Genomic DNA, 17501 nt, shown 5'->3' on the forward strand with positions numbered 1-17501 from the left:
CCATTTGTTCCTCACTTCACATGGCCTTGCCTGAGTAGGGCAAAAGGCAAGACGGAGCACATGACTAGCTCTCAGCCTCTCTGATGGCCTCATCCACCTGTGCATGGATGCAAATAGCAGAGCTGGAGCCCTATGCTAATTACCAGCACTTTTATTTGCTGATTGTAGAAGAATTTGTCAATATTTGCAGATCGTCCTGTGTACAAAACACCAGGTTGTTTCTTAACAAGCTGCCTCTATCCACATGTTAATGAAAGTGGGTAAAAGGACGACCGGGGAGCAAGCACGGACTTAGCCTCTGGGTCAAAGTGACATATTGTTTATGAGTGCTCCTCATGCTTTAAATCCCTGTCAGCTAACACTGGTGGTAGCAGTTGGCAGGAACAGCTCTAGCAGAGGAAGAGAGAGATCTTTTCATCTGCACCTGAGCTCTTCATCAGACTCAGGCCCAGAAGAAGCAGAAGAGGAAGGAGGGAGGAGAAGGCGGTGTTGAGTAACCAGGACCCAGTTGCAGCATGGCAGCTCTGCTGGACAACATAGCCAAACCGGCTGTGCTTTTGCAGCTATCTTTGGTGCTGGGCTTCATCTTTGTGCTACTCAAGGCAGCCCAGTTCTACCAGAAAAGGAAGAAGGTTCTCAAAGCTCTGGAGGCTTTCCCTGGACCCCCAAAGCACTGGCTGTATGGCCACAGTCATCAGGTAAGTAAAGAGGTGGGCTCACACAGGGCACAGGCAGGGAGGGTTTGTCCTGACACCTGTGCAAGATGAGTCTCAGGACAAGAGTGATGGGGAGGAGCATTGAATGAGGGATGGAGAAGAGCACTGAATGAGGAGTGTGTGTCCCCTCTTACAGGAGAGGATCTCTTTGTACAGGGAGTGCCAATGCTTCTGTGGGGGAGGCAGGAAGTACCCTGGTTATGAGATATGTATCATTTTGGTTAAATATCTCTCTTCTGCATCAGACCTTTTAACAATAAAAGTGTCTCCTTCTATACCCACTTAGGAGAAGAAGATCCTGAAAGCTGGTCATTTACTTGCAGCCATTCTCACCATTCTGTAGAGTAAATGTCCTTGGCTTCACACTGCATGCCCTCCTAGCACTGCTGAAATTAGATGATAGGACTGTATCAGTCCTGATCTCCTGTGGATTGGGCGTAAAGTATTCCTATACTGTCCATGCTGACTACAGACCCAGAATGTGATGCCGATATGCTCTGATTACACACAATGGAAACGCAGCTGAACTGCTGTCTCCCAGCAAGGGGACTTGCCTGTCCTTGTACTTGAGGTATGCAGTAACTGAGGTGGCCTCACTGGCTGTGCACTGTCACCAGGGCACAGCCTTCACCTTGCCTAGCATCTCCTCCACCTGCAGAGTGGAAAGCCCCTTGCTCTAAGTCCACCCACTGGCTCCCAGTTTTCCCAGCAAGGATGTCTTGCGTATGCTGTCCACAAGAGGGCAAGTTCTGCTCTCTCAGCTACATCTCTCTTTTTTCTCTGCCTGACACAGTCCTTGCTTAACTGTCATTGCAGCTTTCTCAACGTAAACTTTTAGCTCAATTTATGGAGTGGGCAGAAGAGTTTCCCTATGCCTTTCCAAGGTGGCTTGGACCATTACCTACATTAATTATCCATCACCCTGAATATGCCAAAACTATATGTGGCCGAGGAGGTAAGTCTTCTTATCTGGTTTTGGAAAGTCCTCTCATTGAGACTTTCCTATCAAGACAAAGCTTGCCTTGAGCTGTCCCTTTTGCCTGCTTCTTTCACACATACAGCAGTTCCTCCTTTACCCTCCTTCTCAAACTCCCAGAGAGGTGCCATGGAGCAGCTGACATTCTCACACAAGAGAGGGGCCAGTGAGTGACCCTCTTAGCCCACTGTGTCTATTATTGCTGGGTTTACTGTGTTATAGAGTATCTACCACCTCAATACCTATGTTTCTCACTAAAATTCAGTAAGCTGTGTGAGCTAGCGCAGTAAATGTCCCTAAGAAGACATCTCTTCTTCCTCGGTGCTCTTCCTTCTCCGCTCCAGAGTTCATGAGGTACATGGGTTTCTCCAATAACTCTCATCCACTGTCCTCAACTTTGAGATCCGTTCTTCCTTTTCTACATGAATATCTCTTGTTTCAGCTTTCTCTGACTTTCTCAAGACCACTGAGATTACAGTGAGAGTACAGTTGTAGAAGACCATGTTTAAACTTTACCTCTGATGATGGTTTCTAATGTCAGTTTATTGTGGGTTTTTTCTTGTTTTTATTTTTGTTATGTTGAAATTCATTAGTCATTTATACTGTTTCATTATATATACATTTTGTTTTGTTTTGTTTGTTTTTAACAGACCCCAAGGCCCTGGTAACCTACAAGTTCTTAATTCCCTGGATAGGTAAATAATTTTCTTTCATTACCCCTTTTGGCTGCGCGACACATTTCATCTTCTTCCCTCTTCATTTATTTTGTTTCCCTCCATCCCAAAATCACAGAAGAAGGTTGTTTTTGCTATGAGAAGGTTCATTTAGGTGAAATCATTAATACCACTGTCCACATAATTGTGGGATACATCAACTAGATTTGCCTTGGATTTACCTTGGCCTTTGCAAAGCAAAGGGACAAGACTGTTCAGGGACTGAATGCAGAAACACATGACAGGGGTGAAAGATATTGAGGCATCAGAGGACAGTCAGATTCATGGCTTGCATACTACTTCATGGTAGCCTTCTGGGAAGCTAACTGCCTCATAGCTCAGCTTGTGCTGCAAAATGCAGCCAAGTATTTCACTTAGGGCAGAAAAAGCCATCTGCGAGAGTAAGTTTTGTGCTTCTGTCCTTATGCATGTGGGGCAGGTGTTTTCTACAGGAGGACAGAGCCAGTGATGAGAACCAATTCTGCCTGTTTCATTCCCCTTGTGCTTGAGAAAGCCACATTGTGGAACGAAACTTGGAATAAACAGACTTGGATCCACAATGTGACACTCCACCACCAATCCTCAGCTCCCCACATCCTGTCTGTTGGCTAGGAGGTAGCCACTTGGCCAAAAGCACCAGCGATAGCGTCAAAGCTGAGGTGACTGGTCAGACTGTGAAATAGCTGATTGTGTCTTTGCTGTTTGCATCTCAAGGAGAGGGACTATTGGTCACGAGTGGAGCAAAATGGTTTCAACATCGGAAGCTGCTCACACCAGCATTTCATTATGATGTGCTGAAACCGTACATGAGGCTGATGTCAGACTCAGTCAAAGTGATGTTGGTAAGAATCAGCCCTGCTACTTTTGAGTCATGCACCAGTCAAAATAATTAGACCTGGGCCAGGGTGGTGGCAGGAGAGTGGAATTATTAGTTGGTTCCTAAAATTTATATCCTGAATCTGAACTTTATTGATCCTTTCAAAGTTCTGACATTGTTTCTTCTGACTTCCTTTGGCCATTCAACTAATTCTGCTCTTCCTCTTCTTTTCAGAAAAATCAATCACTGCTAGAGTAGCTTTTCCTATCTCCACAGTGGTAAACATGGAAAAAATCATCTTTGATTAAATTCACAGAATATGTAGTGAACTAAAACCTTTGCTTAATTAGCAGAGCGGATCTGGAAAGAGGCAGATACAGATCTGATCATATCAAGTCCATTCTGACTGCCGCTTCCTCCTTCCTTTTGTCTCCAATTCCAGGATAAATGGGAAAAGAACAAGGAGAGGAAGCCAGTAGAGCTCTTTCATGATGTCAGCCTAATGACACTGGACACTATCATGAAATGTGCCTTCAGTTACAATACCAGCTGTCAGACTCAGAAGTCAGTAGCTAAACTCCTAAATTCTAAGAAAACAAGTGCTCCTGTTCCCCACCTTACATTGCTGATGCTGATTTTAGTCTTGATTTCCTTTCAGCAACTCAGACTTTTACATCAAAGCTGTTTATGATCTGAGCTACCTTGTGGTTGAGAGAATCCGGAGCTTCGGTGTAAGTGATTTCTTCTATGGCATGACCAGCAACAGCCGACAGTTTCAGGAGGCCTGCAAGCTGGCCCATATCCACACAGGTGCTTCTCTCTTTTTCTCTTCTTTTCTCTCCCTGGTCCTGTTTATTAGCTGAACCTCTCACCCACTCACATCTGGAGCAGCTCTGAGGGGGGTTGCAGCAGGCAGTGACCAGAGGGTTACACATTAAACAGCGATTGAGCTGCTGATCGAGGGATCAAGAGCATGACCCCTCTGCAGGGGAAGGGTGTATCTAATAGACTGGTCATTCTTCTACGCAGATAAAATAATAAAAGAAAGAAAGATGTTGCTCTCCAATGAGAAGGAACGGGAGAAGATCCAGAAAAGGAGACACCTGGATTTTCTGGACATTCTACTTTGTGCTAAGGTGAATGTTTGAAAAAAAATAATATCAAATGCCAAGGGACATACCTGTGTTCTGCTGAGGATGTGACAGCAGGGAGCTCACAATCCTTTCCCAGCATAAATGACAGAAACTTCCACACTTCATGTTTCCTAGGCTGGGAAAAGGTGAGTTGAAAGGAAGGAAATACAAACATGCGAGAGAGCCTGAGCATAAGTGGAACTTTGTTACTCATTTTTGTCGAGTACATAAATAGATTGAAAGACCTGAGCTGCTGGAAAACAGAGGAGAATTTTTGGAAAGAATACCAAGAGGCCATCATGACTCTATGCCTTCCCAGACATCTTCACATACTTTGGAGGCAGTAGCCATTTGGCATTCAGGAGAGAGAAAAAAATATCACTCAAGCTTTCCCAGAGCTACTGCCTTCTTTCTTGTCTCAATCTAAAACAAGTCTTCTAAGCCACAATACTGGGAAACACAACAGGAACCCTTGGTAGGGAACAAACTGGGTGTCCCTCTGAAGGGCTGTGGTCTGATCAGCCACCAAAGCTAAACTCCGTAGCCTTACTGACTGCAGAGTCAATGGTCCATGAGCCTGAATAATTTCACTTATGTTGGATATATCTTCTACTAAATTAGTTTCTTATTTATGTGGAGTTGTCAAATCATTTTTTTCACCACCATCTGCAGTGATTTTTATACACAAAGAAGCAGGTTCCAACTCATGTACACATGTTGATGTTATATTCTTCTCTCTGTTAGGATGAGAATGGAGTTGGGCTGTCTGATGAGGACCTCCGTGCTGAGGTGGACACATTCATGTTTGAAGGCCATGACACCACAGCCAGTGGGATTTCCTGGCTCTTTTACTGCATGTCATTATACCCGGAGTACCAGCAACGGTGTAGGGAAGAAGTCAAGGAGATATTGGGAGACCGAGACACCGTTGAGTGGTGAGCTACAATGTTTTAGTCCTTCACTTTGAACTCTTTTTATTTCTTTCAAGAAGAAAAATGCATTCACTTTATGCTGTATGTGCACTATGGCAATCTGCTTTTCACATAGCCATTCTGGACAGCAAAAGGAGGAGGACAAAGAGAAAGACCAAAGTGGGCCACATGCCTTAGGAACAAGGCTCTGTTTTGCCTATCCTGTGTTTGCACGCAGTGACCTGTCTTGTAGCTTTGATCCCAATCCCTCAGTGCAGTTGCTCTCCAAGAAGGAGCAGCCACCACCACCCATGGCTCCAGTGGGGACTGGCCCATACAGGGGGCATGTGGGCACCTGTCCCCATTGCTGCCGCACAAACACAGCCCTCCCTCTGGCTTGCTTTCAGGGAGGACCTTGGGAAGATGACATTCTGCACCATGTGCATCAAAGAGAGCCTGCGCCTGTTCCCACCAGTTCCTATCGTGTCGCGGTACCTCTCCAAACCTGTAACATTTTCCGATGGGCGCAGCTTACCAGAAGGTCTGTTTGCTTTGTCCATTCGTCTTGTCGCTATCTGTCACAAGCAGTACAGGGCTTCCACAGCTCATGGTTCACAGTGAGCCCAGAAGTACATCCAGAGAGGTCCAAGGGCCCTCTCCTGAGCAGTGTATTGGGTACCCCAAGCCTTGGTGCCACTGTTTCTATAGTCACAGCAAATGTGATGGAGAGAGACAGACAGAGCTGCCTTAAGCTCTTCTGAAAACAATAAACATACTCCTATGTACCTTTGGTACCCATTGGTACCAAAATGAGTCCTCATTTTGAGGCCGCTGTTTCTTCCACGTGAGGAGGTGACCTGCCTAAACAAGCTGAGAAATGCCCCTGTCAGTTCTCCTCTGAAATCCCTTGTGGAGCCCGGGGACAGTGAGCATCCCACAAATACCTCTCCTGTGTCTTTACTTTACTCTGATAGCCATGAACTCTTTTCTTGCTTTTCTCTTCCAGGCAGCTATGTAGCAGTGAGCATATTTGCTGTCCACAGGAACAGGGATGTGTGGGAAGACCCTGAGGTATTTTACCTTTATAATAAGAAGGGAGAAATGAGCTCTTAGTCCACATATTTACTTCCTTTAGTAAGACAATCTTGGCCTCTCTGCATTGAATTTGGGGTTTTGTATGTGTGTGTGTGTGTGTGTGTGTGTTTATTTTCCCCTCTTATTTCAACAGTCCATGTTTAAATGCAAAGTTCAACAGAGCTATCAAACACTGCAAAGGATCCCAACATGACAAAGTGCTGGAAAAGGTTTTTTTTAATTGCCTTCATGCCTGATGATATAGGAGTATTCGGACTGCCTTCAGCAGCCCTGGATAATGGTGGTGCAGAGGGCGTGAGAGAGAGCAAACTGATTAATGGGGATGATCCACAGCCACCTGCCTCATCCCTGACCTTTCATTTATCCTGGGATAAACCCACCAGCAGCAACCACCCGTTCTCTGTCCTCATTCATCTGGTGGCTTTGCAAAGGGATCAGTGTCAGCTGCAGTTCCCCATGAGCAGTAGAGGTCACACTCAGTCCAGCTCTGGGACCACAGGAGAACTCAGAGCTGCTCATGCTGGAGCCACCGCCGATCTAACAGCATTTGATCTTCCCACAGATGTTTGACCCAATGAGGTTTGCTCCGCAGAACGCAGCACAGAGGCACTCACATGCTTTCTTGCCTTTCTCTGCTGGACCCAGGTGAGAGTTCCTTCATTCCCTGCCTCCCCCATCACAGGTTGCCTCATGTAGGAGAGTTAACTCCGAGCAGTGATTCTAAGGCTAATCAAATCCTATCCAGTAGGTAGGATGTCAGTAACTTTCACAGAGCCAACAGAGCCAAAAATGACCTTTTTGAAGTGAATGGTTTGGGGCCTGGAGCTCTCCAGCACCTTCTGCTGAAGAAGGCATACTCCTCTGAAAAGCATATCTTTTTTTTTCTTTTCTTTTTTTTTTTTTTTTTTGTGCTTATTACCAAGCAACACCAATATGCCACCCCAGAGAAGCAGGGCTTTTGATGTGGCATGAAGAGATTCCTAGATAAGCTGTGCTGCAGGTACCTGCCTTGTGGCAGCAGCCAGAGATGCCACAGCAGCTCAAAGCTCTGAGAAGCTGAGGGTGGCTAATGCAGGGGCTTTACTGAGCTAGGGAATGGCTGGGGATGAAGGTTTCAATCTGAGCCATGGATGTCCTCTCCCCAGGAACTGCATCGGGCAGCAGTTTGCCATGAACGAGATGAAGGTGGCTCTTGCCCTGACTCTGAAGCACTTTGAACTCACTCCTGATGCATCCAGGCCTCCCATTCTGATACCACAGCTTGTCCTCAAGTCTGCTAATGGGATCCATATGCACCTGAAGAAGATTTGCTGACCTAGGGTAGCATGGGGGCAGCAAGTGGTCTCCTTCACCTAGGATATCCTGCATGCTGCCTGTGACAGCCCTGTATCCTTCCTGATCCCATTCCAAAGAGAGAGTAAGCCAAGAAACCTGCCCAGGATGCCTGGACCGCTTAGGTCTGCATCTGCTTTGCAGAGAACTTCTTCCTGAAACTACATCACACCCACAGATACCCTCCAAATTAAATGCTGGAAGAAATTTTCCACATTAAACAGTTCTGGACTGGTTTTGTGCAGTGTACAATGGAAATGAAAGGCAATGGCTGTTTCTGACACAGTGATGAACTTTCTTGAACTGAGAGTGCTCAGGAAGCAGCTCAGATACGTGCTGCAAGAAACTCTGGAAAAAGAAAGCACTCACCGTTCTCAACAGACGAGTTGTAAGTCTTATCCTGTTCTTCTACCTGAAGCTAGAATAAATGCAATGCCCTTGGAACACGGTTTCCTTTGTATTTGTGGGGGAGGTTGTGCAGGATGAGGCCTCGCAGCCCAAAGATCCCCGTGTTGCCCCGTGTCCCATTGCTTGTCCAAAGCCTGGAGGAGGTGGGAATGAGCCAAAGCACTCAGGATTGTGAGGGTGCAATTCTGTGAGTGTTTTCTCAAGCAGGAAATACTGTTTAGGCTCTTCCTGCTCTCCTTTAGCCTCTGATGAGCCTGCTTTCCTCTTCTCCCGTGTCATGGCTTGCAAAGCCATTTTTGGCTTTCGGGTTCGCGTGATAAAGCACATCACTGAGACATCCTGCAAAAGCAAAACAATAACCACCTTCACCTGGCAGTGGCAACAACTAAGTCGGTTCACAAAAAGCACCCCAAGTGGGAGCAAGGGTTCTTCTCAGCCCCTTTTCTGCATACGCTAAGAATGGTGCCCCATCCATGCGGCCATGCAGTAGAGAAAGGCCCTAGGATAAGGTGACCCAAACGTCTCACAGAGATTGATGGAAAACAGCTCACTAGGTGGCAGTGAGAGATTCAGAAAAGCCCAGAGCTCTGCAGCACTCCCAGAGCTGTGTTCAGGGAAGTGCTTCACTGTCTTTGCTAAACGAAACTGCCAGGGCTAGAGACAGCAGGACACGGCTCCAGCAAAAGTAGGCTCGATTTCATACAGTAAAAAAAAAAAAAAAAAAAAAAAAAAAAAAAAAAAAAGGGATATACTTGTAAATGGCAAATTATATCTTGTTTGGTCATCTGTAAGCACCTGTCAGGACTCCCTAGTGACACAAGCTTGCATCTCTGTCCATGATCAGCTCTCACTCTGTGCCTGGTGGCCCGGACAGGCCAGAGGGTGCCATGCACAGAACAGTCTGCATCCTCCTGGACTACATCTTATGCACTGCAAAGACTCAAGCTGTGCCTTGGATCCAGGATACTGGAGCTATCTGACACCCTGGGTCCAAGCACACATCCTGCTGCCACCCCAGTTCTGTTGGAGACCACATAATCTCACCCCACACCTTATGTCCACCTGCCAGCTGGCTGTAGCACCCCTCAGCAGAGCAGTAGGGCAGCAATGAGTCAACATCTCTGTCCTCAGCTGTATAAGAAGCATAGAAGAGCTGCTGTGCAGTTCCTGTTGCAGTCCCACTACACACTGCAAGGCTGAAGCACCAGTTTTCAGGTTGCCACTGCAGGTACCAAGGTATTCAGCATATACAGGGACACCAAGGCACTGAGGTCTGCACACATACCTAAAACACCACAGTGAGAGAATAAGGATAGAAGGAGGCTACTAGTCTAGACCTCGCCATAGGTGAGGCTAGCAATAGCATTGCCCAGCATTATTAGACAGAGCCATACCGGTAAATCTCCCAGACACTGCCTTGTCTTCATTAACGTCGATAGGAAGGTTGGCATGTCTTCAGAACAAGAAGGAAATATCGAGGCACAGCTGGACACACAACTGTCAGCATGACTAGAGAGCAGGCTGCTTTGGGAGCCTGCTGTGCTGAGCTCTCCTCAGCACGGCCCTACCTATCCCACTGAACACAGGCAGCAGAAAGCTCTTCTTGCACTGGGCATGGGACTGATTGGAAGAGAAAAGAAAGGTTAAATCATCCCAGGTGCTTAGGGGAGGCCTTAATATGTATTACCAGTAGCTACTTTGAAAGGAGAAATGCACCATCCTTGCAGCCGCAGGTCTAATCGCTGGAGCTGGTGTGCTACTTGCAGGCATGTGTTGTTCTCATGGGAACAATGAGCTTTAATTCTGCTCTGCCGTTTTCATCATGTATCAGGGCTAAATCACCAGGCAAGGAGCAAGACAGACACCTTGTATGTCTTGACAACCCACCATCCAGCCTGCAGTCCAAGTCCTTTGCCCGGAAAGACCTCATGCAGCCCAACTTGCAAATCCAAGCAGTGTCTGCACAACGGGTCATACCACCCTCTGCGGCCTACCCAATCAGGCTTTTGTCAGGGATGGGGAAAACCTGGAGGAGAGAGGGCTGAGAACACAGGAGATTGAGAAATGCAACTGAAAACTGATCTCCACAGGACTTTCAGTCCAAGTACAAGCAGGAAGGAAGCAGTTAAAGCAGAAGGGACACAGGGAGACAGCACCTCTGATCTGCACCTCTCACCTTGAGGCCTTCTCGTGCCCTGTTCTCCCTCCAAGCCCAGCTTTGCAAGGTGCCTTGAGATCTTCAGCAGCAAGGAGCTGCTTATTAGGGTCACCGCATTAATCATCAATTACTGTAGATAAGGCTGCTTGTTTGGTTCTCAGCAGTCTGTCTGATTCTTATGAGTGGCCAGACCTTGATGATTGTGATCTAAGGCCTTTCCTGGAGAAATGATGAAGCGAAATCTGCTCAGGAAACAGAAGTAAGCCTAGTAATATTTGATAAAAAAATGGATTTTATTTCCAGGTAGTTCTGACAATAATCAAAATAACTTGAAGCAAACACTTTTTAAAAGTCTCTTCCCATGTGGACAGAACTACCAGGAAACCAGGTTTGAAATGTCTGCATGAGGTCCAAGGATTTTGGTGGAAGATCTACCACTGCCCACATATCACTAATCCCCAGGCTCAGAAGTGGGCCCAGTGCAATAAAAACCAAGAGAAAATTCTTCTACTTTTCATCTTATCCAGACGAAACCAGGCCACCTGAACACCCCTCCCACCTTTAAATGCTGGGAGTTTCTGGCCGGCAGCCTGTTAAGGCGACACAAGATAAACCCTGCTCTGCGGAGCCAACGTTAAACGGCTCCCAGGGAGGCATGAACAGCGCGAGGAGCCCGGCGGGGCACCGTGACAGCGATCTCATCGCCCCACATTTGCCCCAAGTGTCCCTGTGCCACGCGGTGACATTTTGGCTCTTTCTCCCTCCGTCACCATGGCTACGGCAGCTGCCAATCAACGGGCCATTTCTTACGGGGCCACCAGCCACCTCAGAGCCAGCCCCTTTGGCAGGGAGACGCCTCAGAGACACCAAGCCCAGCTTGTAACACCAAAAATTCCCCTTTCTTCCTTTCTTTCTTTCCCTCCTCCTCCTTTTATTTCTTTTCCCTTTTCCTCCTTTTTTCTCATTTTTTTCTCTCTCTCTCTCTTTTTTTTTTTTTTTTTTAGCACAAACAATGAAGCTAAAAGGTTAGGTATCAGCCCGATAATCATGAATGACGTGTCGTTATTACACGCTGCACATTCATTATCTCCCACTCCAGCCATGTCACAGACGGCTGGAGGAGGGCAGATAACGGGGTGCCTTCATGCAGATGGCTTATTATCAGGATGTTCCAGGAGGGGCTTTAAGACAGTTAGTGATGCTGTTTGCCAGTTAAAGATTAGAGACCCCAGAGAATAATTAACAATCCCAAAACCCAGTTTTTCTGCTGGATTCTTCTGCTTTCTCCCCCCTCCCCCGGCCTCTTTAATCTATTCATTCTAGCAGGTGTAATAAAGTGATAAGGACAGGCTCCGGGGATGTTTGTTTGGCTACTACGGGTGTATAAACCAACAATGGATGGTATTTTACTCCTGGCTTTCAGGGGCTTGAATCTAGACCAAAAACTTCCCGGCCACCTTACACGTTCCCCCATGTGCTCCCACCTGGGCTGGCTCTGCTGAGGCCGGGCTCCTTGCCCCTTCCCACAGGAGCACCAACTCGTAGCATCATCCCTGCCCTGGTAGCATCACTCCTTGCCCTCACCTACTGTCTGCTCTTCTCCCTCTGCAATTCCCATTCCATGCTATGCCTGGCTCCCTCCACACTTCCTTGGATCTTCCTAGGATCCCTGCATGGGCTCCTCATGGCTCACTGAAAGGACATGGACTCCAAGCCTTGGCTTCTCTAGGTCAGAGCAGTTGCTTACAGCAGGCTTTTAGTTAAAGTACTTTTTGATAATTTACTTGTCCTCTGTGCTGTGCAGGGCTAACTTCTTTGTTGATGCCTTAAAGCTGTTGTCAGCATTGGAGTGTGCCTGGTCGTCCAAAGAAAGGGTTAGGCTTTGCATGAGTGCTCCAGGAAAACATAGCTGGAGCAGAAGCATCCTAAGTGTCCACAGCCAAAGAGTCTTTCTAACCCCTTTCTAACCCGTTTCCTGCTTGCTCCATCTCAGCTCTCCCTGCAGTGTTCATGTGTGTGATGTGGGGGTGCAACACCAAAACAGATGGCCACTGAATGGGGCTGAAGGAGGAGATGATCTCCACTGGCAGGGTGCAATGTTCATGCAGAGGTGTATGCTCTCTAGTGCACAGCACACATGATGACACGCCAGGATCAGAAGAAAGAGTCCTTAAGTGACTATGCCTTTTGCCAGCCCCATGGAAATGATCACATGCTAACCTAAAACTGCTGCTTGGGAACACCCCCTTCTCTCTGCACAAAATACATGCCTGGATGCTAGATACAGTTGCATCTGATCTCAAGGAGCGGTAATATCTCATTGCATATGTGATCTGACACTGAGAAATCAGGAGCTCAGAGAAGAGTCAAGACAATCATGCCTTTCTGCAAGGTACTCTGCTGTCCAGAGACTGAAGGGCCAAGTGGTATCCTCTAGCTACACAGCAGAAAGTTGTTGTCCCTGTAAAGAATGAGCTAAAGAGATAAAAGTCGGTTCGTGGCTCCATGGCTTCCCAAGGCTGAGGTCAGGAGAGAAGGCTGGTGAATGCAGCTAATGCAAATTTGTGTGCCCATCCTGGGAAAGCAGAGCCAGAGCTGTCCTAATGTTCAGTCCAATATTCAATGCTTGAGTAGGAGCCCTCCTTAGGTGGCTCCTTAAGAGGTGAGGAGAAGAGAGACCTGCTTGCTGAATCCCTTGAATCATGTTTTATGGGACAGCATAGTTCCTTCAAGAACATCACTGGTCAATGGTCTGGCCATGTTTGGACAGTTCCCCTTGGCATGCTTGCTCAGCAATAGTCTTTTCAAAACGACCACCTTTGCCTTACAATGTCCAAAGAACCTGTGCTTAGACCATTAACTGCCACTCGATTACCTTTTAATAGATGGGGGCTCATCAGAGAGGTCATCCAGACTGCCAGAGATGTCCATCACCTGGATGTTATCAGGTACCCACTAGCCTCTCAAAAAGGTGTCCCCAGTTCACAAGGTCAATACCGCTGGCATGAGTGCCTGGACACCAGGAGAAGTTGTCTTCCCAATCACGCTCCTCTTGTCAGGGAGGGATGAAACAGCATTGTGCTTTAAACAGCATCCCCGACCCTATCAGCAAGAGATGAGATATCCTAATTATGGCAATAGAGGCGAGAATCCAGGCCGTATCAGCCAGCACAGAAAGGTAAACAAGAAATATAACAATGGACCCTTAACACTCATTAGCTGTGTCAGATAATACTTCACTTTTCTCCCTTTGGGGCTTAAAATCTAATTAAGATTTCCCAACAATAAATTTCATTTATACTTGCTCTCTTTTGTTCGTTTTAGGATCACACCAAGAACGTCCGCGAGCTGGCTGCTCAGCACTGCGCGCGCTTCCCACTGCTCTTCAGCAGAGGAGCCTTTTCTTGCACAAACACTCCTGGCCCTGCTCCACAGACTGGGGAAACTGAGGCAGGACGGAATACCTGACAGCATGGAAGGGAGGCTGCAGCTGGGAGATGATATGAACCACATAAAATGACTCTTGCCAAAGAGGCTTTCCTGGAAAAGTGGACTCTTAATAGACTGAAACAGTGACTGGACTCTGACCAGGATCAAGCACTGATGCTCCTGGGGTTATTCCAAAGCAGACAGCAAGCAGGTTCCTTCCCTCCAATTCCTTGGACCCACAGCACTGGGAGGACTAATGACAGCCTGATTTCCACCATGCAGCAGTGTCCCTGCATTCCTTGGCTTCCTCCAGGGAAAGGATCCCTTTGCACTTCGGATTTTCTCCCAGCTGAGCACACAACACCCCCCTGTGCCACCAGTTGTAGCTCCCATGGCCAAACCCCTCCAGAACATCAGCTCAGCTCTTCCCTGCTCCTGCAATAAACCTCTGTGCTTGCCTCACGTCCAGGCCATGCACATGACGGGGGATAACCTGGCACTCTTGCTCATGAGAAGGGTGTTGTTTATAACTTATTTTGCAACTGAGAGGTAAAAATTAATAGGTTCCAATCCTCTCACCACACGCCCAGGCGGGAGCCAGAGTGCTGACACAGTGGGAATGCTCAATGGCTAATCCCCCTTCAGTTCTGCTGAGCAAATCATTACCAGCCAGCTCCGGGGAGCTTGTTTTTCTGAATGCACATGCTACTTTGCACCCAGAATCAGTGGAAAGACACCCATTATGGAGGGTGAGTGAGAAGAACATGTTATTGGTCAGGGAAAGAAAATGCTTCCCTACTGCTGGGGAAATGAGATCTGGTCCTGACAGACCCCAAATTCCCAGAAGATGGTCTCAGGCTGGATCAGCCCCTAGCTGCCAGAGGAATATTGGTTAAAGAAAATGGCTTCAACGCACAGCGATGATGAGGATGGGGCCCCTCCCAAGCCTAACACTGACTCATGTCACCTCAGGAAGGATTTCATCCCTCCAAACCTCCTGTCAGTTTCCCCCTAGGAGATTTCCCAGCTAAAATGGTGATTTCTAAGTGTGGAGGCTCTAGGACATTTTCTATACATTTGCCTGCATGAGGCTGTTCAACGCAGCAGTTTTTAGGGCAGGCCTATTTCCAAAACAGTTATGTCCTGCATACCTGCATTTTCCCATAATAACCCCTGTAAGCCAGGGACTATCACGGGCAAGGAGACAGCAGCTCACATCATTTGGGGACACCACAGTCCAACCTATATCCACCACTTCCAGCACCGTTCTCCCCTCTCCCACTCTGTTGCTGGAGGGCTCTCCGTGGCCAAGAGCAGCTGCCTTTGGCTGGGCTCTCCGTCAGGTCAGGACCATCATCATGCCTTAGCTGTAGCCTTTGGGGAATAGCTGGCAGTTTTGCATATCAGAAAGCTCCAGGGTGTTTTACAGGCATTCATCTGGGAGGAGACCCGCTGCATCTGCCTGCTTGGAGAAACACCTCCTCTCTCAGAGGGTCGGGGCTTTTTGGCTATGAGCAGATGCGGAGGGAAAAGCCCCATCAGCAGAAAGGCCCATTCAAGGGTGGAATTTGCAGAGCAGAGATGTCTCAGAGCAGGACTGTGCTGGTGAAGAGCAAAGTGATATCTCAAATATCCCTGTGTGTTCCCCCAGCAGCCCTGCTCCTGCTGCATCTACAAAACCTGCCTCCAAAGAGGCTCTCTGAAGAGAGGCCGGGGTCCCCACACTTTCTGACTGTGCAGATCTCAGTCCACCCAAAGCGGCATTTCACAGCTGGTCAAACACCTCTCCTTACCCTCAAGGTAATGCTCAGCAATGGACAGGGGTGACAGCAATAGAGATGCCACAGGGGTTCAGCATCCTCCCCACCACCTTATCAAGGAGTTTCAGTCTCTGGATGCCACACGTTACTCCCAGGGATGGTTTCCCAGGCGGGTGCTATCAGCCCGCAGCCATGCGAGTTGTCCTGATCCATTTTCCGGTGCCATCTCTGCTTCAGTAAAACCAGACCCTTGCACGGGCAGTTGGTTAATGAACAGCCCAGGGGGAACAGCTCACACCAGCAGCTGGTGGCACCGCCTGGAGCGGAGCCGGCACCACTTCCTGGCAACATCAGTGAAGCAGACGCCTTCCACGTGGCCTCCAGCCCTGCACAAGGTGCCCCGCTTGCTCCAGACCTGGGCTCAGGGGAACATATTGTTCAAGCATCGTTGCTCATGGAGCATCCTCAGGGAAGTGCTGAATCAGTGCCGTGCCTCAGTTTTCCCCACGGCAAAGAGAGAGTGATGAGGTTCACCTGCACCCAAAGGCCCTTTCAGGCTATGGGCAAGGCTGGGGCAGGAGCAGACACAGCTCATCCCTGCAGCTAGATGTGACATGCAGTGAGCTTCATTCCCAGGCCAGAAGCAGAGCCTGCGCCTGGGAAGCAGCTGGGGTGCTGCCCCTTCAATCATTCCCAGTCCCCTGCAGATGACCAGAGGGAAATGGCACAGTCCCTATTTTCTCCTTCTACTGTAGGTTAAAACAATGGGAAAAGGGCTGGCGGAGTCATCTTGTCTCTCCTTCAACCCCTAGCAAAGAAGGCACTGGCCTCTTACCATTGCAAAGCAACAAGGTGCAGAGCAAAATAAGCTTTCTCCTCTTCCTCTCCCCAGTCAGTTCCTAGACACCCTAGACACTCAGCAGGCTGAGCTAGGGAATAAGGGATGGATCCCACCAAGCGAGGTCCATGAGGACAGGAGAGGAGGGAGGCTCAGACCAGGGGAGTGCAGGGATGGATGACTCCTGGCCCCCGAACACCCTTTCCATCCCACAGCCTCCCTCCTCCAGAGATGGCCGCACCAGCTCACCCTGCTTGCAGGCATCTGCCAGCTGGAAGTGCTGATGGATGCCACTAAATCTTCTGCATGATTAGCAAAAATGATCCTCTTTGTGGTCATGCTGCTGTTGTATTGAAGGACAACTCACTTTATTGCTCATAGGAACAATATATACAGAGGAAGAGATTTGTTCTGAAATTAAATTATCCAGTTCAGGACCTTTGGTTGTCCAAATGAAGGTGAAACACCAAGAAGATTGCAGGTTTCACTTGGCAGTTCCAGGAGGACTAGGGGCAGGCAAGAGTGGAAGGAGCCCTCTACCCTATTTAGCCCCATAGCCCGAGCAGCCAGGTCCCTGCAGAGCTAGTAATGAGAGGTGACAGCATCAACGTGTCAGTGAAGGGACAACTAGCCCTAGGGCTGCTGGGCATGTTGTTGAGCAGGGGCATTCATGACTCAGGACCAGACTCTCCTGTGCCTGGACTGGTGGGGAGGATGGTGGGTTTCTCCTGACCTCTCTTTGCATTGGTGCCAATGCTTTGGCTGCTTTCTTGGAGGCCTTTCCCCTTCCTTTCTCTAGGTTAAGCCAGATAGGACCCGCTCAAATGCCTTCAGGGCTGGCACAGGACCATACAGCCAATATGAGACTCTCATGCTTGGCTTCAGGCCCATGGCCACGTCTGTGATCAGGAAAGATCAGTCTTAGTTACGGGGTCTGGTGATCCCACAGCAGGAGCTCACTCTCCTGGAGACAGATCCCTGCATGGATACCAGCTTCTGAGAAGCCTTGATGAGATGCAGAATATCATGAGCCACCCCACACATGGGACATGGAAAGGGAGAAGATCAAAAAATGACGGACGTGCAGAGTTTGATGTATCAGTCATGTATGGGGGAAGTCAGTGCAGAGGGTCCCTGTGAAAATGTCCCTCATGACAGAGGGAAGCAAGGTGGGGGGTGGAGAGGAAGAACAAGGACTGATCACCAGGGTATGTG

At 48.3% G+C, this 17501-nt stretch overlaps 1 protein-coding gene across 1 annotated transcript; it reads left to right on the top strand.

Annotated features, from left to right (window-relative positions):
* Positions 1-386: 386 nt before the first annotated feature.
* LOC112942825 (cytochrome P450 4B1-like) lies at positions 387-8134 on the top strand. The gene is made up of 12 exons (XM_026033854.1): positions 387-698; positions 1533-1671; positions 2343-2387; positions 3120-3247; positions 3665-3786; positions 3881-4032; positions 4252-4358; positions 5100-5290; positions 5674-5807; positions 6273-6337; positions 6924-7006; positions 7507-8134. Exons 1-12 carry the CDS (start codon positions 516-518, stop codon positions 7673-7675), a joined length of 1518 nt encoding a protein of 505 aa, XP_025889639.1. The 5' UTR covers positions 387-515; the 3' UTR covers positions 7676-8134.
* The last annotated feature ends 9367 nt before the right edge of the window (positions 8135-17501 follow it).

This window comes from Nothoprocta perdicaria, unplaced genomic scaffold, assembly GCF_003342845.1.
Source record: "Nothoprocta perdicaria isolate Ctin4 unplaced genomic scaffold, notPer1 scaffold_0, whole genome shotgun sequence".
Taxonomy (NCBI): Eukaryota; Metazoa; Chordata; class Aves; order Tinamiformes; family Tinamidae; genus Nothoprocta; species Nothoprocta perdicaria.

Excerpts from the sequence above, each read along its gene's own strand:
- LOC112942825 (XM_026033854.1), top strand. The coding sequence starts at position 516 with ATGGCAGCTCTGCTGGACAACATAGCCAAACCGGCTGTGCTTTTGCAG. Across the intron at positions 5,808-6,272 it reads TGGGCGCAGCTTACCAGAAG|GCAGCTATGTAGCAGTGAGC; the intron begins GTCTGTTTGCTT and ends TTTCTCTTCCAG. Across the intron at positions 7,007-7,506 it reads CCTTTCTCTGCTGGACCCAG|GAACTGCATCGGGCAGCAGT; the intron begins GTGAGAGTTCCT and ends TCCTCTCCCCAG.